Below are 16,590 nucleotides of genomic sequence, written 5' to 3' on the forward strand. Positions count from 1 at the left end.
CCCATCTGCCGCTCCCCGGCTCTCGACTGCCCAAAATAAAGCCGATGCCGGAGCGGGTTCGCTTCTCGGGAAGCAAAAAGAAGCAGCGTGTGAAAAAAAAAAAAAAAGATGGAAAAGCGCAAATAAAACGTGTCAAAAAAACCCCCACCCCAACGCCCAGACGGTTCTGGCTCGGATGTTTCGGACGGCTCGCGTGCCGCTACGCCGGGTAAATTAAACGGATGAAATAAACCTGGCGGCTTCGGCTGGTGCCGCGGCAGAGCGAGGACGCGACGCTTCCCGGGGCGCGAGCGCGGAGCTCGGCTACGGCCGCTTTCCTCCCGGCACGGTGCAGCGTCCAGACCTGAAACCTGCTGCAAACAACGGCAGGCGATGCCCGAGCCTGTTGCTACGCGAGGGGAGAAGTCGGGGAGCAAAGCGCCAGGGCGGCCATCGGCTCCGGAGGGTTTTGGATGGAGCCCCGTTGCCAGCAGCTTCCCGTTCTCCGGCTGGACGTGGGTCCCGTCTCTCGCCACGCGGGACGTCGGTTCGGGATCTGCCTTCTGCAAGGAAAAAGGAAAAAAAAAAAAACCAACCCAAAAAAGCGTGTTTTCGACTCACGCCCGTCTGTGCAACGCTCCGTCGTAAACGCGGGGTGCGCGAGCGGCTCCTCGCACCCCCTTTTTTTTTTTTTTTAATCACAATCTACAAAAATGTCCTTCCTGCAGCTTATTTCTTAGGAATGCTGGTGGATCAGTGAATTCCAGGAAAAGGCTGGCACAGCCGCCGGGCGCCTCGGCCGACGAAGGGGGGACCCGGAGAGACCGAAAGCCGCGGAGACGGTCCCAATCAACCGCCGGATTTCCAGCCTCGTTCCAGGTTAGTGCATCGTTTTGGAGGGTTCCTGTTTCTCTTCGCCCTCAGGCTGGAGAGGAGCACATCCCAACAGTGCAAAGGTCCGATAATTATTAGTTTGGGACAGAAAGAAAAAGGGGGGAGAAAAAAAAAAGCGCAACCCCCACGCGGCGTTTCACCAACAGAAGTAACTCAAAAAGGCACAACACTGAAAAAAATAGTAATTTACGTCGAGTCGAAACCTTAGGACTCGGTCTATCTAAATGACAACCAAAAATCGACTGTTTTCTACCTCCCGCTGAACCCCGGCGGTGTTTTCCCGATGCCTGTCGTCACCCTTCCCTGCTCAAAGGCAGCAAGATCCGCGGCTCCGTTGGGATTCCTGAGGTGGTTTCTAGCAGAGGGCGAGGGAGGGCTCTGGGCAAACGCCTGCCGGAGCCGCCGGCCTCAAAGTGCTGATGTTCCACTTTCTTTTTCTCTGTGCTCTTCATCTTTTTGCTTTCTTTTCCCCCTCCTCTTTTTGAAAGCACAGGGGTTTTGAGCTCACGCGCCGAAGGCTGGCCGCCGGGACTCGGGCACACCGACGCTAATGGCATCCGAGCCGCGGGTCAGTGCGGATGTGCCGGACGTCGGAAAATTCCGGCTGCTTTAGAAAAAAAAAATCCCTCGCGGTTTTGATTTTCTCTCTTTTCAAGCCTAGCACACGCAAAAAGAGCTGAGACTTTGGAGATTTTAGCAATCCGCTAGCTCTGTCTCCCATCCTCTTGCTTCTCAAAGACTTCAAATGATCCCAAAATAGCTTAAGGATGTTAAAAAAAAAACAACCAAAAAAACCCCCAAACAAATTGAATTTTACGTTGTCCATTCACTCGCACTTTGCGAAGCGTCTCGGTGGCTTTCGGCGTTCTGGAAACCACGTTTCTTGAAGGGATTTGTACAGACCGCGGGCGCGTGGGGACGCCCGGTTTTGTCTCCCGCCACCACAAAAAGCCCTTGGAGAGCGAAGCGGCTCCTCGCCGGACGCCGGGGCCTCGCCAACACCGACGGGGATGGAGCGAGAGGTTTGCCGAGGGGGTGGAAAAGACCTTCGGCCGGCTCAAGGGGAAAAGAAACATCTCCGTTAGCAGACCTCTACGTATCAAAGTTTCCAGAACATCTATAAAAGCAGAAAGTCGTAAGAATGTTACCTCCAGTACATAGAAAAATGAATAAATACTATTTATAGCTCGCGTGTTTTCTGTACATTTCCGTGTGCTCTCGGGTCGGGACCCCCCTGCCGTCGGGGCGGTGGGAAGGGCTCTGGCCCTTTCTTGGTGTGTTCGGGTTTGTCTCCCTAAGGCGGCGACCGAAATCCTTCATGAGCCCGTTTGAGCGCCCGAAAAGATCCCCGCCGGCCGGAGAAGCGCTTCGGACGCGCCGGTGGAGATCGGTGGGGTCCCCTCGGGTGCCGACGGCCGGAGGCTGCCCCGCTCCCCCGTCACCGTCGGGTTATTGCTAAACTGTCGCGAGATGGATTTGAACGGGGCCGGGCATCGCTTCTGTAAAACAAATGAGGCATCATCTTTGTTTTTTGTGCTAAAGGGATGGAGATAATCTTTGTTCATCTCTCCGAGGTAGAAAAAATTTGTCCCAGAGACAAGAAGCGTGAAAAAAATTCCAGGAGCCCTCGCCTAGAACAGCGATGTGCAGCCACGATGCAGGAGGTGACGTCGCACGGGACGGGGACAAGGGACCGTTTGGTTTTAGGTAGGACAGAAAACTTCCCAGACCGAAGGCGTCCGACGCGAGGCTCTGCGAGAGGGGGGACGACGACTGCCGAGCCCCGCAGCCCCCCTGAGCAGTGCTCCCCACGCGAGTGAGGCTCCGGCTCCGGGAAGACGGCAGGGCTGGGCTGGGGTGTATATGGCTGCGCTGCTACCCTGAATATTTAGAGTCGGCGGAGACGAGCCCCTCCGACTACCGCGCCGGCGGCTGGCGGTGCAATCCTTGTGCCCGTCAAAATGCCGAAACGCTCTGCGTGCCGATCGCCGACTTGCCCCCGCTCTCTCCCGGATCTAAACTACGCAAGAGGCCGGCTCTGCCTTCAGATCCTCACCCAAAAACTCTACGTTTGGGCCCCGCCGCCAATTATCGGGTACGTGATGTCGCCGGGCAAATGCGGACCAGATCTGGAATACCGGGCGGTGACAGCAAGCCAAAAAACCCAGCGGCGTGCTTTTGAGGTTGCTGTTACTGCTGTGATATTCTCGGGCGCTTCAAAAGGTGGCTGGAATGTACGGTCTCGCAGAGGGGAGTTTCGGACGGGAAGAGAAGCCAGCGGCTGCGAGCGGAGGTGCGCTCCGGGGAGCAGCTTGCACCCGCAGCCCTGCGCGGTGTTTTGGGACTTCGGCAAAGCTCAACTTCGTTGCGGTCGGCGGTACGTTAAGATTTTTTACGTGCAAGAGAATGGCGGGACGGTCCAGTGTGCTACCTAAGGAGATCCAAAAGGGAAAGAGCGACGGGTGAAACGGCTACGGGAGTTGCTTCTTATAGACCGAGAGGCGGCTTGCGATTGCTCTGCGACTTCAACCTCTTCACGCCGGAGCTGGAATAGCCCTCGTCGCTACAGACGCTCTGCAGGCTCCCTCTTTCGTCCGAGTCGCTCGGGCTGCTGCTGCTCCAGTCGAGGTCCGCAGGAAGGTCGTCCGTGCTCTCCACGTCCACGTCTATCTCTTCTGCAAGAGGAACGGTTAGCGTGACAACGCGGCCGGCCGGACCTCTCGCCAGCCGGCCCCGCTCCGCCCCGAGCGCGGGGGCCTCACCTCTATCCGAGTCCGAGCGCTCCGAAGAAACGGTGGATCCGATACTGTCCATCCTTATCCTCTCTATCCCCAGCTTCTCCAGCTGCCTTTTCAGGTGCCGCTGCTCCCGCTGCAGCTGGTCTATTTGGTGTACGGCTTTCCTGTCGTAGTCTTCAAGCTTCTGCAGAGGAGGAAAGAGAAGGCACCCTGAGCTCCCCAGCCTCCAGCCGCGCGTGAAACCTCGCTTTCGCTACCCGAGCCACCTAAACGCGACCGCCGCCAGCTACCGAGGGGCTCCCCGGCTTCAACAGGGTGGCCCGTGCTCGGGACGTCGAGCGCGTGCCGACGCAACTTCCATCCTCCTGCAAGCCGAGAGACGTCGAAGCAGGGTGCAGGCTCTGGGCCAGGGACGGAGAGGTCCAGACCTGCCCCGAGGCCACCGGAGAAGGCACGGAAAGGCCGCTTCCCCCTCCAAACAGCTTATATGCGCAGCTACGCTGGAGCCGGCCCCACCCTATTTATATATTTTTAGTCTTTGATAAGGAGGGAGTCGAGCGCAGCCCGATGCCAGCGCTCCCCCGGTTATCTCACAGCTCATGGAGCTCTAAATACGCCCAGCGAGAAGAGCCCTGTCGAGTTAAAGTCTAAAGGGCAGAGAGCGAAGTACGAAACACTCCAGAAAAGAAAGGAAAGAAGAAGCCGTCCTCCAATCCTGCAGCCAGCCTCATCCCTAAGGCCCCTGGGCATCGCTGCGGCGTGTAAAGCTGCGTGGCCGCCCTCTATGAGCCCGTTGGTAAGGAGAACGGCACGGGCTCGCTGTGCCCACGGCGAGAAGGGCAACGCTGACCTGCAACGGCATCAAGCTCGGGCAGAATGTCCAAAGCAACGTCCTAACCTGGCCATTACCTTCATCCCGCTCGAGGATCCGGACGTCCCGAAACCCCTGCGCCCCGTACGGGGGTGCTGCTCTCGAAGCCGAGCTCGGCACCCGCCCGACGGGGACGGAGCCCAGTTTATTGCGTCTCCCACAGTGGTACCGAACGAGCCCACGCTCACCTTGATGTGCAATTTAGCTTTCGTTAGTAAACTCAGGGTGGTGTGTCTGCTGGCTTCGGGTCCGAGCGGTACCAGCCCCTTCAGCTTCTCCAAACACAACCGCAGATGGGCACGCCTGCGAGAAGATCACACAACACGCTGAGCGTCCAGGTAAAACGGCATTTCCCCCCTGCGAGCGCGGATAATCGGGGTGGTTGGAAGCTAAGCCGAACCGGACGCCTTCCCACCCCCCGGCAGCTTCCGTACACCGGGCAAAAACTGCAGCCAGGCAAAAGGACCTCTCCGAAAAACCCAACTCTGGCTTCGGCCAACCCCACTGACAAAACCCTGCCGGCGCCTTTCGGGCTGTCGGGACGCTTGCTGGCGAGGAGCTGCCAAAGACCTCGACTTTTTGGGCGAGGGTATCCGCTTCTGGTCTTTCTCCTCCCGAAAAGCTTCGCTACAGGGATGCTGTTCGGTCACTGCCTTGCTCCACCGATAGCTGAAGCCGTCCAGGCCGACGCCACGCAGCCGTAAACCCCGCGCGTCCCTTGGGAGCGCTTCCTTTCCCTATTTTTAGTAGGAACGGGCCGGTTTCGGATCCATCGCCTCGGCGCACGCAGCTCCGGTCAAAACAAAACCAGGTCCCTGAGGGAACGCCGGCCCCGAGCAGCACCGTGCCCCTGGCCCGTCCAGCCTCCCTGCAGAACAGCCAGACTTTGCCTGCAGTAATGCGTAGGCTGATGCTTTACCGCTTGCATACGACTGCCGAGGAAAACTCTGGCTCCTCGAGGAAGTCCCTTTACCCGTGGATGACCGAGATCCTCTCGCTATGGGCCGGGTTCCCTCGTCTGCGGCACTCCAACCCCAAGATTTAGGTCACGTTCTTGGGCATCGGTTGCGACACCCGCCTTCGAAATACCCGATCGACACAGGCAGCTGCAAATTGGGATTTTGCAAGTACCTGCCTATCTCGGTTTTGGGCACGCTAGGAGTAAACAGGCCTTTGCCTACACAGAGTGCCTTCTGAATTACAATGCAAACAAAACATGTGGTCTAAAGACTGCTCGGGTAAATCCCAAACACCGACAGGCTCAAAGCTGAACCTCTGCGAAGATTATTTTCCAGGAAGAGCTGCCCGGAGCGGTGCGGACCTGTCCGACCGTGCCGTGCCGGCTTACAAGTGCTTCAACTGCGAGATCTACGGATGAGGAGCTAGCCCAGCCGCCCTCCGCGAGGGCTGCGGCAGCAAAATCGAAATCCTCGGCTACCTCTGCTAAAAAAAAAAAAAAAGCCTTGTCACGCTGGCCGTTCGCACCAGAAAAACAACGAATGGAAAAAAACCAGCCGGCCCTGCCTAGCAGAAGTTACGCAGGGGGGAGCGCAGCAGCAACCCGCCCCGCTTGGCCGGCGCCGAGCGAGTTTCTGGATTACGCAACGCCAACGCCGGAGTCAAAACTGGGGTTCCCGCTTCGAAGTTAGAGGCGCAGCAAACGTAAAAGCGCATTTCTGCCACGCTTCGCCCAGCTGAAACTGCTGCCATGCGTAAAAAACCCCCCAGAAACCCCACTGGCTTGTAATAATCAAAGAGAAGAAAAACAACAACCCTCAAAGATTTCGTTTCCCAGGCAAAGGACCTTCCAAGCCCGTCGGCTCGTTCCATTGTGCTTGTCCTTACGCTCCGTGAGATATCCATCTTCCCACGGCTCTCCCTCCCCGTATCAAGCCGAGCTGCTCCTCGTGCCGGGGGGAAGCCAGCAAACTTTGGTCGAGGCCCAGATTCACCGGCTCGACCGCCGCGGGACGGGATTAAGGTATCTCTAACGAGGAGCGAAGGAAGAAGGGGCGTGAAGTCCCTGTCCGGAGAGAAGCCCATTTCGCCAGCCTCTTCGAAGGGGCGGAAAAGACGGAGCATTTACTGCACTCGCTTGTGCAACGTTACCAACAGGATTTCGACACGGCTCTGGTCTGAACAAGGCGAGAGGGACGCAAGGTGAGCCTGAAGTAATCAAATGCTAATGTTCTCGGTCTTTTCAAACGAGGAATCAACGTCCCTGGCCTTTTCTAACCCAGGTCACTTGGGACACGGGCAGTTCTGCCTCTTAAGATACAAACCGACCGAGTTCACGCCAGTCCTGCGCTGGCAGCGGGACACGGCAAGATTTGAGCCGCGTCCAAGCCATGCCGAGAAAGAGAGCAGCCTACCAAGGACACAAAGCCATCTTTCAGCTGGACCGCGCCGGTCTGTCGCAAATAATCACGGTTACTTGTGTGCACAGCTCCGGCCGCGTACCCGCAGCCCGACTGCGGGCGAGCAGAGGACGGCGGCCATCCCGCCGGCACGGGATTGCCCCCGGGAGCTGGGAGAGGGCTGGAAACCCTTCTCCCGAGCAAGCTCGGAGGCGGGACGAAGGGTTTCAGCGGCGAACCGGGAGCTGGCAGAGGAGATAACTATCGTTCCCACCTCCTTACTGCACAGCTGCGCTGGCAGGCAAGGACAGGGAATGCTTCAAGTCCACGCACTCACCTTGGGCGACATCAGGAACCTCCTCGGTGGCCACTTTATCCAGCCGTCCCCTCCTTTCTCTCCCGCTCCCCATCTCCACACCGCCTCGGCTCCCCGACCCCGGTTCCCAACCCCTGGAAAAGCAGCGATTCACCCAAACCCGGCTCCTCACAAGCCTCCGCCACTCACCTGTTCTTCTCCATCTCGTTGTGCGTTGACCTGAAAAAGAAAGAACGAGTTATTAACTCCTCCGTCTGACTAGGTACACCGCAATTAGGATTAACGCGCAGGCTTTAGTAAACGCCACCCGGAAAATTTCAAACCTCGGGGGCTTTCAGAGCCGCTCGGTACCCTGGGGACTGCGAAAACGGCGGCAGGGACGCAGACGGCCCGGCACAACGGAGAAATTGCCAGATAAATGGCAATCAAAGGGCCAGGAAAACCGTAAGATGGGATTTTAATGGGGAGAGGCTCAGTTTTAGAACCAGGACTATGATTAAGCAGCTGTATCGGCGCCGTGACGCAAGAGGAGGGGACGCCGTCCAAAAGCGAACGCTCTCTGGGCTCGTGGTGGAGAAGGGGAAGCACCAGCCCCGCGACCCACCGCACGAAGGGCTGATCTCTGGGCAGGGAAGTTGCTCCATCTCGACGCAAACCTGCAACCGAGCCTCTATCTCGGCTTTTCGGACAGCACAGGCACGCCGGAGCGTTTGTGGCTTTTTTTTTTTAAAGCAGCTTTTTAAAGACTTCTTGCACAAGAAGGGCAGAGAAAGCAAGAGGAGTATCTGCACTTCTTGGCCCGTAAGGCGAAGAGCCGGGGGCTGACGGCTCCGTGGCACCTCGGGTGCTTGGTGCCACCTTCGGGGAAAGCACTCTGCTTTTTGACAGCTGCGCAGCATCCGAGCGGTCGCGTCTCGCGTCGGGAGCCCCGGACCAGCTCAGAACACGACGGCCGTGCAAGACGGCGACCGGGAACCCCCAAAGTCTCGATGGCGTCTGACGTTCGCGCCCGTCTCCGCTGCTCCGCTGTCGTCTCTCTGCAAAACCGGGGCGGGCTGCCAGGAAGACGACGTGTAAAGAAAAGATTCCCCGCGTCCCGCAAGGGGTTAGCACCTCCTAACGAGAGACGCCAAACGTGATATTGAAAGCCAGGCGGGCGTTACGTCCATTTACAAATTCCCCCGAAGCTCCTAATTTCGACGAAGCTAAGAAAGGGCAGAAAACACAAGCTACTACTTATTTTCTCTCCGTCGAAACCCGGGACAGCTACACGAGGCCACGTTGCCCGTGACGCCGGGACCGACGCGTAGGGAAGAGCCGCTTCCCTGCCCGGGCTCTCCTTAAAAGCTCGAGAGGCCACCTACTCTCATTCAGGAAAAACATCGCTACGTGCCTGAAAACTTAAGGACGTGAAAGACCCAGAGGCTGTTCGGATCAGGACGCCTACCTGGCAGCCCCCGCGGGCTCCGGGAGCGCCGGCTTCCCCCAGGCCCCGATGCTAAGGGAAAAACAAGGGATGCCACCAAGGCACCGGTTGAAGACGCCCTTGAAGACGCTCGCCGGGGTCGTCTTCGCTCCGCCAGCAGCATTTCGCGATGGATCGCCATCGCTCGGGAAGCCACCGCAGCCCTCCTCCCGTCTGTCTAACGAGGTTCATCTTAGCCCGGCTCCTTTCCTTTGCTTTCCGGTGGTGCTGGTTGAAGCAATCCGCTCCCAAAGGCCGGCGTCCCGCTCGCAGGCGACCGCAGCGTCCAAAAACGTTCGATTCCAGTTGAGACGCTTCTCACTTAAACGGGTGGGCGTCATCCTGACACGCAAGGAACGGCGAGTTCTCCCGAGCAGAGCACCTGCAAACAGCCAGGAAGGACTCGGGCCTTCGGCTCCCGTGAGATCTCTCCGTTAAACTTTTTTCTGGGTAAAAGTCCCGTGTTTTACACCGAGCCCTTCGCCACAGCGCTTGCAAACCTCACGCGAGGCGACGAACTGCAGCCTCGCCCTTGGTCGTAAATAAGCCAAACGCTTTTTGAGCATCGGTGCTGACAGATGAAGGCTCCCATCACCACTGCGCGTTTATTAATAACAAATTCATTCCCTCTTCTGTGGCTTTGTTTCAGAATCCTTCTTAGCGTGAGGGTTTCTTTTTTTTGTTTGCATCCACAATTGCTAATATTTACAAGGAGGTTCCTTAGTCGATGGATTTTGTTTTTGGATAAAATAAAAGGGGACAGGGGATGAGAGGGGACGGCAGCCCGCCTCGCCGTGTGCCCCCAGACCCCTTTCCGGGCGCCTTCGTGCCCACGGCGCCGCTGATCGTGCCTCCCGCTAACCGAACCTCGCCGGTCAGCCCCAGCGCTTGAGCTGCTCGTCAGCGCTGCCTTCGAAAAGGGTCTTTTCTCCTGCAGACCACAACAACAGAAGAAGGAGAAGGTAACGGCACGCGCTGCAGCTACCTGTTCTCTTTTTAATACGACGCAGACCTTTCTTCTGCTGTTCCGATTCGCCTCAAGCGAAGAACAAGCTCCAAACCTTCCGAAAAGGAAATCCGGAGCGTGCACGGGCGCGACAAACACCCACGGATTCCCTCGGAGCCTGCTCGAGACGAGACCGAGAGACCTCACCCGCCTTCTGCTCCCTCAACGGGAACCCAGCAGCCCCGAAAGCCCCGTGCGGGAGGGAGACGGAAACGCCCCGGCTCGGGGAGACGCCAGGATTCAGGGTACGAACGAAACTCACGGGGCGTTCCGGGCGGTACTTGTTGTTGGGACAGCTATCAAAGGTCAGCTGTCGCTGCGTCACGCAGATGAGTTTGCTCCCAACCAGGAAAATGTGACATATCTGGTGACATCGCCGCGTTGCTCCTCCCTGGGCAAACAGCCTAAAATAGGCGAGCGAGAAAGGAAGCGATCGGCCGCCGGTGACGTGTCGAGATGAACCTGCTCAGGCTTCGCTCTGCCTGACGGAGTTTCCCTCGCCGCCGTTCCGAGGGGTTGGATGTGCGTGTCCGGGCACAGAGGCGGCGTTCCGCAGCCAGCCCTCCCGAAAGGCAGCCGGTAATTTCACCTCGACGATGACCCAAGTGATTTTTTTTTTTTTTTTTAAACGTTATTAAAGCGACCGACTAAACCACGGCGGGCGCTGGAAAGAAAAGAATTCCGCACGGTGACGCCGGTTTGCACCGTGACACAAACACCGCACAAAACAGGAGAGCGAGCAAATAAAACAAGTCGGGGGAGCGTTAAGCGATTAATCCAGGGGGCTGGGAGGCATAATTAAATATTCCCTGAAAAAAAACAAAACCCAGGCGGGTGGGACTTGCTCCTGCGACACGACGCAGCTGCCTGGATCCGACTTCAACTCGGACAAAAGGCGTTTTGGTATTCCTGCGAGCGCGCTGCGTATTTAACATCAGCGAGGAGTAACCCGCGTCGAGGCTGTGGATGGGTTTCGGGGAGGATAATAAAGGAATTTCCATTTTTTCAAAGGAAAGCAGCGCTAGGTGATTTAATTTAAGCGTGGAACGAAACCCTGCGCTCGGCCGAAAGCGTATGAGAAAAATCTCGCTTTCTTTAGGGAGAATCCTCACGTACTGAGGGCAGTTTCACTTCCCGAGCTTCGGCGCAAGCGAGCCCGAAATCAAAAGCCCAACTTCCACATTCCCTTCAGCAAACCCAGCCGCCACGTCAGACGATTGCACGTTTCGTACCCAAGTTTGCCCAAGACGGAGCTGTTTTGCCCAGGACGGGATGCTCCGGAGAGGCACCGGCCCGGCGCGGTGGGCGCGTCTCCATCCCAATTCGGGAGCCGGTGGTGCCGATGGGAACCTCTCGATGGAGGCGTTACGGGGTGGCGGTGGGGGACCGCGGGGCTGGTGGGGTCGCGGCAGAGCCCGAGCACCCGGGGGCAGGAGGGTCCCCAGCCCTGCCAGCCCCCGTCACGGCGGGATCCTACCGGATCCCAGGCACCCCATGACAGGAGGGGCCCCCCCAGCCCTGCCGGGCCCCCTGTGACGGCGGGACCGTACCGGATCCGGGCACTCGGTGACAGGAGGGTCCCCCCCAGCCCGGCCACACGCCCGGTGGCAGCGGGACCTTACCGGAGCCCCAGCACCCCCCGTGTCGGGGCGTCCCCCCCAGCCCTGCCAGGCACCCCGTGACAGCAGGACCTTACCGTGTCCAAACACCCGGTGACAGGAGGGTCCCCCCCAGCCCTGCCACACGCCCGGTGACAGCGGGACCTTACCGGTCCCGGTCGCCCGGTGACAGGAGCCGCCCCCCCGCCCCGGCCCTGCCCGGCGGGACCCGGGCAGATCCGAGCACCCCGCAACGGCCGGGCCCGGCCCCGCCAGCCCTCGGGGGCGTCCGTCCCTCCGCGATCGCTCGGTGCAGGGCCCCGGGCAGGGCCCCCCCCGCCCCCCGCCCGGTGCCGGCCGTTACCTGCTGCCGCCGCCGCTCTTCCTGGCCTTGGCGCGACGCCGCAGGCCCTCCCCGTCCTTACCGCCGGGCAGCAGCGAGGCGTAGCCGTGCTCGGCTTCTGCGGAGACACAACCGCGGGCCGCCCGTCACCGCCGGGCCCGGCTGAGGGGGGCACCGGGCCGGGCCGGGCCGGGGCGGGGCGGGCGGGGTGGGGGGGAAACCGGTACCTCGCTCCCGCCGCTCCAGGTACTCGGCCGCCTCCAGCAGCATCTGGATGTTGAGGCCGCCGCAGGCCGCCATCTCGCCGCGCTGTGAGGGCCGGGCCGGGCCGGGCCGGGAGCGGCGGCGGCGGCGGGGGGCGGGGGCGGCGGCGCCGTCTGTGCGCCTCGCCCGGCCGCTCCGCCAGGCCCCGCGCCCCGCCCCGCCCCCGCCGCCGCTCATTGGGCGACGCCCCCCCGCCGCCGTTGCCCATTGGAGGAAGGGTGAGGGAGGCCCCGCCCAAAGCCCGCACGGGAGGGGGGGCGGGAGGGGGGTCGTGCCCCAGGCCCCGCCCCGCGCTCGCCGTCATTGGGCGAGAGCGCCACGCCCTCCCACCTTTGGCCCGGCCCCTCCCCTCCCCGCGGCGCCCCGCCCCCCCCGCCGCCGGCCTGGCCCTTCCCAACCGCCTCGCCCCATTGGGCGGCGCGCCCTGCCACACCCCTCGCCCTGACTCACTTCCTGTCCGGACAGCCAATGACGGGCCGGGAAGCGGAAAGGGGGCGGGCCACCACCGCCCGGTGGCAACGTGGGCGCGGCGGGGGGACGGAGACCCCCGGGGCGGAGCGGGACACCCCCCCCGAGCCGGGCCCCCCGGGGCCGGGCCCCCGCAGGCAGCACCCCACCCCGCGGCGGTGACACCCCGCGGCAGGGTCCCCGGTCCCCAGGGCAGGGAGCGCCCCGGGGCCGCCCCCGTTCCCCGGGGCAGGGCCCCCCGGACAGGACGCACCCCGGGACCCCCCACCCCCGGGCAGGGCTCAGGGCCCCCTTCCAGGGTAGACAGCACCCACACACCCCCCACCCCAAATGGGAGCGTCCCAGCGCAGCACCCCACGCCCCACAGCCCCCCCGGGGGACACCCGCACCCCCGGGCAGCAGGCGACAAGGGGGGGCCCTCCCAGCCCCGCTCCCTCCCCAAACCGGTAACTGCGGGCGGGGAGAACCGCCCCTCCACCCCCGCAGCCACCCAGCACCTCCGTTTTGACCCCAGGGCTCCCCTAAGCCCCCCCTCGGAGCGAGCCGGGCGTTAATCAGCAAAAGACGTTAATTAGCAAAAGAGGGAAGTGAAGAAGGGAGCTGTCGGATGAACACCCAGTCGGGCCGTCAAAAAATAAGGAAAAACCCCGTGTTTTTCGGCAATAAAAGGCCCCAAAGGGGCGTTGCCGCCCTGGCCCGTTTTTAATTGATTTGTATAAATTTATACGTATTTGCGTGACACGGGAATTAACGGTGTTTGGGGCGAAAGGTCCCCACCCCCCGCAACGGCGGCGGCTGCGGCAAACGACCGGTCGGAGGTTTCCAGCAGCTTCTTCCCCCCCGCCCCGAGTTATAAAAATCAAAGGAAAAATATAGAGGGGGTTTTATTGTGAGGGGGAACGGGGCGTGACGTCAAAAACCAACAGGAAAACCACGGCGAAATCCCGGCGAGGAACCAACCACGAGGGATACCGTAAAAAAAATCATCAAAGACGCCGGGAAACGGCGACTCGTACCCGCTCCGGCCGCGGGGCAGGGCGAGCGCGGCGGGATTTGTTGGGAATAACCCAAATTCCTCTGAAATCCGGTCTCCGAGCCGCCCCCGCGCCAGGAAGCGGAGTCCTTCTGGGCGGGCGGTGGCGAGCCCGGTGTCAAGCGATGAAATCCAGGGGCCTGTTGAAGCCTCCTTTTCTGTTCATGTACTGCCTGCGGCCGGAGGGAAGGAACCGGCGTCAGCGCCGGGGAGAAACCCCGCCGGGGCTGCCAGCTCTGAAGAAATCCGCGCAAAAATACCCGAGGGCGACGCGTACCCGCGCTCGGCGGCCGCGGGGAATCAAATTCCCCCGCGGATTTGCAGAGAGCAGGGGGGGGTGGGGAAAGCTCCCACCGAGGACCCCGGCGCTTGCCAGGTCTGCGCCCGTCTGGGTAAAAGAGGGGGCAGAGCCGAGGCCTGGCAGCGCAGCCCGGCCGTACGCTTGAGTTTCCATCGAAAAGGAAACAGAATTAACAAACCGAGTGGGGTTTTTTGTGGTAAAGAAACAGGCTCAGGCCACAGCACGCGCACGACGTGCTCTTTCGCTCCTCATCTCTCTGCTTTCGCCGTTTCCAGGAGAAGCCAGAGGCCTCTCGCCTCTGTTTGATGGCAAAAAACGCAAATTTTGCCTTTTTCCGAAGGCCCGAGAAGCCGGGTCACCCCCCGCACGCGCCGAGAGACAGGGGCTTCGAGGTACGGCCGCGGAGTTTCCTCCGCGCCGTCTTATCTCTTCCTATCCAAAAAAAAAGGCTGGGCACAAACCTGTACTTCCTCTTCTGGGACACGTTGATGGCGTACGCGTTAGCGGCGCCGTCCACCTTCTTCCCCTGAAAGACATTTAAGAAAAAAGGTCCCCAAACTCAGCGTATTATCCCCAAAAAGGGCGCGGCGACACCGCGGAGCCCGTCAGAGGCAGCTGCGGGCTCCACCGCACCGACCCGCACTCACTTTCGTCGTGTCGAAAGAGGCGAAGCCCATCGTTTTCATCATCTCGATTTCCTCTTCCGTCTTGCCCTGCAAATCTTCCTCTGCCGAGGCAACAAAACAAGGGAGTTCGACCAACGCAGGCGTCGGCGTGCGCCAAAAACATTTTCAGTGAGCACCCGGGTGTCCCCTGGGCTCGTCCCAACCCAAGCGGGGAAGCCAGGACCTATTTAACGAGGCAAATCCACCCCCTCACCCGTGATCTGACGCTCTTTGCCTTTGGAGTCCTTTATCTCCTTCTTCTCTTCATCCCGCCTTTCCTTCAGCCGCGGCGGGGAGGAGGAGCTCGATCGGTGCCGTCTCGGCGACCTGACGTTGCGAAGGCAGGCGGGTTTACGGCGTTAAACCGTCCCCGTGCCCCCCGCACTGCGCCTCACCCGGGCTCTCCGGCTTGTCCCCACCCCGGCGCTGGCGTTTCTGCCCCTCACCTGGACCGTCTCCTGTGCGGGGAGCGAGAACGGGTCCTCCTCCTGTCCCTGTCCCGGGACCGGGACCGCTCTCTTCGCCTCCTCTCCCTCTCCCGTGAGGTGGAGCGCGAACGCCTGCGCTCTGCTCGGGGAGAGGCAGCGCTCGGTTTACCTTCCGCTGCCTCGCGTCTCTCCCCCTTCGCTGCCCGCTTGTCAAAGAAAATCCCGTCGCCGCTGCGACAGCTTCCGAGCAGAGACCCCAGAACAACCCCCTCCCACCTCGTCCCCCGATCCCCCCGTGGCTGGGCACAAAGATCCCCACCGGCACCCACAGAGGTGGGAAGAGCGGCAGGAAAAGGCCTTCACCCAGGAGTGGGGTGACCGACCTGTCGGGAGAGCGCTCCCCGAAAAGCTGAGGCGTGTGGAGGGGGGCGTGTGGAGGGGGACGGGAGCTGGTGTGCGGGAGGAGGAGGAGGAGGAAGAGGAGAAAGAGGAGAAAGAGGAGAAAGAGGAGAAAGAGGAGAAAGAGGAGGAGGAAGAGGAGAAAGAGGAGGAGGAAGAGGAGGAGGAGAAAGAGAAAGAGGAGGAGGAGGAGGAGAAGGAAGAGGAGGAGGAAGAGGAGAAAGAGGAGGAGGAGGAAGAGGAGAAAGAGGAGGAGGAGGAAGGGACCCTCTGCTCCCCAGAGTGAAGAACCGAGGCCTCATCACCGCCCCCCGCGCCGTGGAGAGGGTTCACCCCCTTGCCCAAGGGCTGGGGGAAGTCCCAGGGCCCGCTCCTACCCTGGGCCGGGGGTCTGGGCTCCCCGGCCCGGGCCTGGCTCCTCCACCTTCCCCCCAGGGGCCCGGATCCTTCCCCGCCTCAGCGCAGCCCCGGCCCGTCCGTCGGGGCCGGATCCGCTCCTCGGCGCAGCCCCGTCCCCCCGGCCTCTCCCGGTGTCCCTCCGCCCGGCTCCCGCCCCCGTCCCCCCTCACCGCGCCGCGGCGGCGACCGGGACCGGCTGCGGCCCATGGCCGCCCCTCAGCGCCCGCACTTCCGGCCGGCCAGCCCCTCGCGACCCGCACTTCCGGCTCCCCGCCCCGCGCTTCCCCCCCGCTCCCCCAGGAACCGGCGCCGCCGCGCTTTGGTTCCGCGGCGAACGCGGTCCCCCAAGGCGGCGGGGCGGCTGGACCCCCTCCCCGGCGGGCTCCCCTCCGCTTCCAGCGCCGGGGGCTGCGGGCCCAGAGCCTCGGCGAGGCCGTGAGCCCCCGACGCCGGCCCAGGCCCGCAGCGAGGCCGTGATCCCCCAGCCCAGCCCCAGCCCCAGGCCCACAGGGCGGCCATGACACCCCTCCGCCCCCCGCCCCGAGCTCCACAGCGCTGGCGGGTGCCAAACACGGGGTTTATTTACAGACAGGCGTTACACAGCGCTTTCCAGCGACGATTGTCAGACACCGGCGGTCGCCCACGCCAGCCCGCAGGCAGGAGGACGCTCCCCTCCGGCCGCGGTGGCAGGCCCGGGCAGCCTCCCCTCCGCCTCATTTCGGTGGGCGTCCAGCAACCACAACCTCGCCGGGACCCTCCGGGCCGGGCCCGGGGTGTCTGCCAGCCCCAGGCGGCAACGCGGGCACTGAATCTGGTTGAAACCCCGGCATCGCCCTCCGTTCCTGCGGCGTGTCGGCGTGTCCGTGGCCGAAGATGGAAATGCGGCCTCTCTTCTTTTCAGTTGAGGGTGCAAACATGGAGGGCGATGAGCACGAGGCCCGTGGGCAGCAATCGGCACCGCTCGGGGCACCGGATCTACGATTTGCCCCGCAGCCGGCAGGCGGGGATCCATCCCTGCCTTCCCGCCGCAGAAAACCCACACCCGGAGCCCGGCCTGGGGTGCCTG

The 16,590-nt window shown here is 61.7% G+C and overlaps 2 protein-coding genes across 5 annotated transcripts; both read right to left on the bottom strand.

Annotated features, from left to right (window-relative positions):
• Positions 1-856: 856 nt before the first annotated feature.
• Positions 857-11,929, bottom strand: MXD1 (MAX dimerization protein 1). 4 transcript variants are annotated; one of them, XR_012039654.1, is made up of 6 exons: positions 11,795-11,929; positions 11,589-11,685; positions 7,345-7,374; positions 4,671-4,785; positions 2,930-3,795; positions 857-2,372 (listed from the first exon to the last, which is right to left on the bottom strand). XR_012039654.1 is itself a non-coding variant. In XM_072846030.1 (6 exons), exons 1-6 carry the CDS (start codon positions 11,865-11,867, stop codon positions 3,361-3,363), a joined length of 663 nt encoding a protein of 220 aa, XP_072702131.1. In that variant the 5' UTR covers positions 11,868-11,929; the 3' UTR covers positions 2,884-3,360. The 4 variants fall into 4 exon arrangements, 3 of the variants coding, with proteins under 3 accessions (XP_072702131.1, XP_072702132.1, XP_072702130.1); XM_072846030.1 differs by lacking the exon at positions 857-2,372 and having other exon boundaries at positions 2,884-3,548; positions 3,636-3,795; XM_072846031.1 differs by lacking the exons at positions 857-2,372; positions 7,345-7,374 and having other exon boundaries at positions 2,884-3,548; positions 3,636-3,795.
• A 1,238-nt stretch (positions 11,930-13,167) lies between these two features.
• Positions 13,168-15,791, bottom strand: SNRNP27 (small nuclear ribonucleoprotein U4/U6.U5 subunit 27). Its single transcript, XM_072846264.1, has 6 exons — positions 15,695-15,791; positions 14,745-14,865; positions 14,513-14,625; positions 14,281-14,360; positions 14,095-14,159; positions 13,168-13,505 (listed from the first exon to the last, which is right to left on the bottom strand). The coding sequence occupies exons 1-6, from the start codon at positions 15,729-15,731 to the stop codon at positions 13,451-13,453; spliced, it is 471 nt and encodes a 156-aa protein (XP_072702365.1). The 5' UTR covers positions 15,732-15,791; the 3' UTR covers positions 13,168-13,450.
• Positions 15,792-16,590: the final 799 nt, after the last annotated feature.

Source organism: Ciconia boyciana, chromosome 25 (assembly GCF_034638445.1).
Source record: "Ciconia boyciana chromosome 25, ASM3463844v1, whole genome shotgun sequence".
In the NCBI taxonomy this organism is placed as follows: domain Eukaryota; kingdom Metazoa; phylum Chordata; class Aves; order Ciconiiformes; family Ciconiidae; genus Ciconia; species Ciconia boyciana.

Bases quoted from the DNA above. Each gene is read 5' to 3' on its own strand.
- SNRNP27 (XM_072846264.1), bottom strand. From the start codon at position 15,731: ATGGGCCGCAGCCGGTCCCGGTCGCCGCCGCGGCGCG. The intron at 14,626-14,744 runs GTGAGGGGCAGA...TCGCAACGTCAG, and splicing joins CCGCACAGGAGACGGTCCAG to GTCGCCGAGACGGCACCGAT. The intron at 14,160-14,280 runs GTGAGTGCGGGT...AATGTCTTTCAG, and splicing joins CCTCTTTCGACACGACGAAA to GGGAAGAAGGTGGACGGCGC.
- MXD1 (XM_072846029.1), bottom strand. From the start codon at position 11,867: ATGGCGGCCTGCGGCGGCCTCAACATCCAGATGCTGCTGGAGGCGGCC. The intron at 11,686-11,794 runs GTACCGGTTTCC...GTGTCTCCGCAG, and splicing joins CCTGGAGCGGCGGGAGCGAG to AAGCCGAGCACGGCTACGCC. The intron at 3,796-4,670 runs GTGAGCGTGGGC...CCTCCTCTGCAG, and splicing joins AAGCTAAATTGCACATCAAG to AAGCTTGAAGACTACGACAG.